The 6,266-nt window shown below is 40.2% G+C and overlaps 1 protein-coding gene across 1 annotated transcript; it reads left to right on the plus strand.

Moving 5' to 3' along the window:
- Window positions 1–506: 506 nt before the first annotated feature.
- On the plus strand, window positions 507–5,696 carry LOC103706668 (lipid phosphate phosphatase delta). Its single transcript, XM_008790856.4, has 8 exons — window positions 507–671; window positions 781–876; window positions 971–1,045; window positions 1,176–1,306; window positions 3,383–3,486; window positions 3,698–3,826; window positions 3,974–4,089; window positions 5,153–5,696. Exons 1-8 carry the CDS (start codon window positions 507–509, stop codon window positions 5,561–5,563), a joined length of 1,227 nt encoding a protein of 408 aa, XP_008789078.1. The 3' UTR covers window positions 5,564–5,696.
- The last annotated feature ends 570 nt before the right edge of the window (window positions 5,697–6,266 follow it).

The raw sequence follows: 6,266 nt of genomic DNA on the forward strand, positions 1-6,266 counted from the left end.
AAAAAAATTTAAAAGCAAAGTAATACCGAGTGAAGAAAGAACCTAACGACTTCTTCCACGCGGCATCGCTGGGTTCAAAACGTTGGACTCCCGTGGGATTCAAAGCCATCCAAAACAAAGAAGCCCGGCAAAAACGTCCCCGTGCAATCACCCAACAAAAAAAATTAGAAGCAAAGAAATATCGAGTGAGGAAAGAAGGGAACAACGAAGAGCTGGTCTTTGGGTTTAGGAATTCCAGAAATTATTATAGTCTTATTAGATCTGTTCTTCAGAATAGGTACGAATACAACCGGAAGCCTAAAAAGTCGGTCATTTAAATCCCACCAAATTTAGGGGTGTTAGAGGACGGAAGAATTAAGGCGGGGACCGGCATCTAAGCCCACGGGAATCCAAAGCTTTGGACTGGGAGGGAGTTTTTCCTACTAAAACGAAGGTATATTTGGATATATAGCCGTAGATTTTCTCAGGGGAAGGAGGGGGGAGAGAGAGAGGAGGAGGAGGGAGGAATGGAGGGGGGCATCTCGTTTTGGCAAGCCCTGACCCTCTCCTCGATCCTGGGATGGGTGCTGGCGTCGTCGGCGTTCGATCTGACCAGGAGGGTGAGAGCCCTGACCCAGCCCTGGGTCACCCGCCGCGTGATCGTCGATACCCCTTTGATCCTTGGGTTGCAGGTGAGCCGGCGACAGATTGACCCCTTTTTCGTCGATTTTGGTCGTGTTTCTGTGCGAAAACTGGGATGTTTTATCCTGTTATGGGGTTCTTTTGTTGAATTTTGGACAGAGGATTCAGCATCGGCTCTTGGACGATATGTTCTCGGTGCTGTCTTGTGTTGTGTCCGTGCCCTTTTACACAGGATTTCTTCCTCTTCTCTTTTGGGTATGCGTTGGACTATCTGTTTTTATCTTCATTACTTCTTGTTATTTTAGTTAAAAATGATTCCTTTGTTTTCTTGTTTCGGGTAATTTTGAAGAGCGGGCATAGCAAATTGGCCAGGCAGATGACCCTGTTAATGGCTTTCTGTGATTACATTGGGAATTCTATGAAGGTAGATTGGATGCCTATCTGAGATTTGTTTGAATCTGTTATTTTAAGGGAAGTAATTTGATGCATGTTTTGTTTGCTTTAACTGTCTTCCCTTTTGTTGATCTATTGATCTTTTGATTGAGGGAATGTAGGATATGATATCGGCTCCTAGACCCAGCTGTCCTCCTGTGAGACGAGTGACTGCTACTAAAGATGAGAAGGAGAATGCCATGGAATATGGCTTGCCTTCTTCACATGCTCTCAACACTGTTTGCCTCTCTGGGTATCATTTTTCTTCTATTAGTCACCTTAGTTTTTTTTTGATATGTTAAAGAGATTTTATCTAATAAATAGAGACTATGACCAAGGCCATGGAAAGATATTTCATTAAGGCCTGAGGATATTACTGTTAGGAAGTTGTAGAATTTGATGAAGGAAACTTACTAATAGAGTCCTATCAAAAAGACGCTACATTGGGTGATCTCCTTAAGATGGCATTGTGCAAATGGTGACTTCTTGGGAGTCCTGTTCCCAAGAACAATGTTCAACTCTTCTCCATCCACTCTAATTCTGAACTCTTAGAGTAAGTTAAAACCATTTAAGCTTTAACCTCAGCCAATACAAAATGAAATCTCAGAAATTATAAGGAAGAAGCATCAATTTGGAAATGACAACTAATTTTGTTGGGTTCTATGGGCTTCAACAAGAATGACAAACAAGAAATTCATCTAAAATATCTATTTAAATAAAATATCTTTACCAGTTAAAATTATAGAAATGTATTCAAATTCCACTGATGACAGGCAATGCATTTTTTTTGTGTACATGACTAAGTTACCTTCTGGTAGTGCACTTAGAATGACCTTTTCTAGAAGCTCAAGCAGCATTATTATAACATATCGTAAGTGAACAGCCATTTTAATGCCATTTGAAATTATTGTGCCTTTTATAGAGGCTCAAGCTCATCACTAGCTGGCTGGACTAGGCTCTGGTAACTCAGGTTTTGTTGGTGCTATGAGGGAGGGAACAGCAAGGGAGCAACCAATGAAGGTGAGCAGTGAAAGTGGTATGACAGTGGTGGTTGCATGGGCAGTAATGGTGGGGGAGCTGCAGATGGAGGTGGAATGGTTGATGGAAGTGAACTGAGGTGGCAATCAGGTAACTTGAGGTTTTCTATTTTCCGAAACATAAGTCGATGTTGAATTGGTGGAGGAGGCATTGCAATGAGGTAGATAAAGGCAGGGGCAGAGATGGAGGGATTGGAGCAACCTGAACTTTTCAGACATTGAGATTGGCCACCAGAAGTTGGTGGAGTGGGGGTGGGGAAGGGAGCAGCAATGTTGAAGAGGTCTCTTAGTTTTGGATGGAAGAGGCTTAGGGCCAATGTGGTGCAAGAGGATTAGGACCAGTGACATACATACGTATCTCCCTGCAGAAGACCAAATCAGTACCCGACCAGTGGATCCTCTCTAACAGTTTAGATTTTAAGTTAACTTCTTATACATGAATGTAAAATATTGTCCATAGATTCTTTTGTCATGAAATATAATTAAAAACATATTAAATATGTACTTTATTAGTAAATGAAAAAAGGCATCCAAGTGCACGAGACTCCTGCCATTATGGGGCTTAGGGAGAATTAGATGTATACAGCCTTACCCCAATTTAGTTGTCCCCATGTTTCGAACCCATAACATGCAGGTCACAATGGAGCAGTTTTACCATTGCACAAGGCCCAACCTTTTTTCATAAGTAAATGATAGTTTAAAATTTATATAAGTGTGAAAATGTTTATATCTTTATTTATATTTATTCATTTATTTTGAGTTTAGCTGAGATGAACACGGGCAAGCCAGGCATATCCCGTTTGTTTCTCTGCATTCAAGCTCAAGATCTGGGTCAAGCCAAGCGAGCCTTGTCGAGCCAAATTTCAAGCTTATTTGATTAGCCTAATACCCAATAGATGCTTGTCCAATGGTCCCCCTTCCAATAGATACATTCTTTACCATATTGTTAATAACCACCTCCTACACGTAATTCTTGACAGTCGGTTATGCCTACTTGAACAATCAAAATTCATGATGCTTTTGGCCAAATAGTCATAAATTCTTGTATTCAAGATTAATTGAAATTGCCACTTTACACCCCACCCCCCCCACCCTGACAAGAAAGAAAAAAAGCAATTTCCACATTATGAAAAATATAAATTGGTGTCATTCTTATTTCTCTCTTTTATAATCTGTTTAATGATCTGGCTTTTAGAGCAATAGTAACAATATTAGTATACACAATGATGAACAAGTGGACAGTGGAAAGTGACTGGTATAGCATCGGTTATGGTTGTTTATGGATGTTGCAGATATTTGCTTCACTATGTTCTTAACACCTGTGTGCAAAATGATGGTGTCGCAATTGCTGTTGGGGTTTCTCTTGTTTTCGCACTTGTCATGCTAATTGCCATAGGTGAGTTTCAGCTCATTCTGGATATATTAGTGGATGTTTTCCAACATTAGGTATTTACAATGGTGCCATTTAAAGAGACAGGCTTAGAATGTCGAAAGAATTCATTTTTATAAATGGGAGGGAGGAGGAATTACCTTAATGCTGCTTGTAGTTTGCATTCTCTGTGATCTACTTCTGGGTGTGTAAACCTGGTTTTCCTTCATTTTTGTAGGGAGGATATACTTGGGTATGCATAGCTTGATTGACATTGTTGCAGGGATCATCTTTGGGCTTGTTATCCTTTTCTTTTGGTTGACAGTCCATGGATATGTTGATGATTTTATTATATCTGAGCAGAACGGTATGCAAACTAAACTTTTTTTATTGTTTATCATCATTACTTTGTGATTGATCATCAGATACCTTATTTATGATTAGAAAAAGATCTTCTCTCATCCCATGCACAGCTGATGATTTTTTTTTAAAAAAAATCTGATTTACTTTGCAGTTACATCCTTCTGGGCTAGTCTTTCTTTCCTGTTGTGTTTTGCGTATCCTACTCCAGAATTTCCGACCCCAAGCTTTGAATACCACACAGCATTTAATGGTGTTGTGTTTGGAATAGTAAGCACAAACTACTCTCCTTTTGCTTCTTATTTAGATGTCACTTAAATCTGTTTTTTTGAAACCCTTAGGTTCTGTGGTAGGATGGTTTTCATCATATGCAGAGGTGTGAGAATCAGTAGTAACATATTGCCACCATGACATATCTAACTAATTTATATTGAACATTCTCTCAAGCAGTTCATGTGACAGAACCATGCTTTCATCAAATTTCGTATGGATGTATGACTAATAGTGAACCTTTTGGCACTATCACAGATCGCTGCTAATTCTGCTGAGCATTTTAGTAAACCATTTGTAGACAAAAAGAAACAACTAAGGGTCCGTTAAGGAATTCCTGCAGGAATATCCTGCATGAATTGGGTCTGTTGGCCTGCCCAACCTACAATCCTTGAAGGGCCTGCCCATGTCCTAGCCTAAGTCCCAACTTATGGGCCTGTTAGTTTGCAGGGGGAAAAAAAAGAACCAGGGAGGTCTTTTTAACCTCCCACAAGACTTGGGCTGAGGGATATCGGGTTGATATGCGTCATTACACAAATGGGTTGCCCAATCAATGAATCCAGCAGGAAATCCTGTCCAATCCTGCTGCATTATCCAAACAGGTCCTAACTTGTGTTAGATGAAAGTAAGGGTAGCCAATATATATGCTTCACATTTTCCTTTGAGTGCAGCATTTTTCCAGTTTTCAACTCTCCACTATTATATTAGTGCATAGCTTGATTAGTCAAGAATAAGCAAGCCTCTGCTTAGTTCTTCCTTCCAGGGGCTAGGAAACAAATAACAGGAAATAGATGATATGAGATATTATACCTCCAAAATACTTGGGGAAAATGTTAACTCACTCTCGCGCGCGCATGCGCCCCCTTTTGGCCTGCCAATACTTGTCATATGTGATACATGTCACTGACATGAACAGTGGAAGAAACTGTAGATAGAAGATTGAATGCACCTCAACTTGTACTAGAAGCAACTTCTCTTTCTCGCAGCGAAGACATTATCTGCTATTTGGTGATTAATCAAATTTAGAACACAATCTAAAATATTTTTCCCCATTGCCATCCAGGTCAGTGGAATCCAGCAAACTTACTTTCATTTTCACCATGAGAGTGTTCCACACATATTTAGCCCAGAACTACCCCTTCTCGTCTTCTTGGGAAGGATGTTGGTTGGCATACCTACCATACTAATAGTGAAGTTCTGCAGCAAGGCTATAGCTAAGTGGTTGCTGCCTGTGATGTGCAACACTTTGGGCATCCCGATAGTGTCTTCATGCTATGTCCCAGCACTGAGGGGATCTGACAGCAGTAAGAGCAAGTCTGATGGTAAGCAAATGGGTTATCTTCAGAAAGTGATGTCTTTCTTCCCACAGAAAGCGTATGATGTCGACACCGGAATAAGGTTTCTCCAGTATTCTGGCCTTGCATGGTCGGTGGTTGATTTGGTTCCGTCACTCTTCTCTTATCTAAATTTGTAGCAGGTGTACATAATCCAAATGAGAGTTGTACACTCATATTCTGTTTCAATTTGAAATTTCTCATAATGGTCTTGCAAGGTTGTAAATGAAATCATTCTTTGATATCAATTTTGAAAAAATATTGTCTTTCAAAGATGAGATACTTGTGGCTTATGCATTCTAATATCCTCTATCGAAATTAATGATTTTAGCCTCAACCACTTGGGCCTCACTGTCATTCTTCTTATGATCATTTAAGTGAAACCGAATAAGCTGCCACATAGGCTTAACCCAAATTTATAGGAATCTCTTAAAAATCAAAGATCCCGTCTACTAGCTGGCAAACCTGCTGCAACAGGGAGTTCCATGGTGGGAGAGTACGTTTTCAGTTCACATCATACAGCTTGTAATTGGCATGGTGGTATGATTTTTCCCATGACTGTGATAACTAAAATAAGGCTTGATGGGAGGGAAGGGGCAGAAGGCCCTCATCAATCCAATATTTTCTGTGTGGAGTGTAAAGAGGGACTAAAATCAACTAACACGGAACAGTTGAACACCTTTAACAGGGTGTTTAGTTGTCTAACTGCACTACCATGGAAAATCATGCCTATAGACAAGGGAAAGACCTTAGGAGTTAGAATGGCATGTCTTCAAGGGAGGAGCAACAAGGTAAATACTGCTTCAGAGTAGCCGAATGGAAGTGCATAACCATATCCCTCGT

This window comes from Phoenix dactylifera, unplaced genomic scaffold (genome assembly GCF_009389715.1).
Source record: "Phoenix dactylifera cultivar Barhee BC4 unplaced genomic scaffold, palm_55x_up_171113_PBpolish2nd_filt_p 000076F, whole genome shotgun sequence".
Classification (NCBI taxonomy): domain Eukaryota; kingdom Viridiplantae; phylum Streptophyta; class Magnoliopsida; order Arecales; family Arecaceae; genus Phoenix; species Phoenix dactylifera.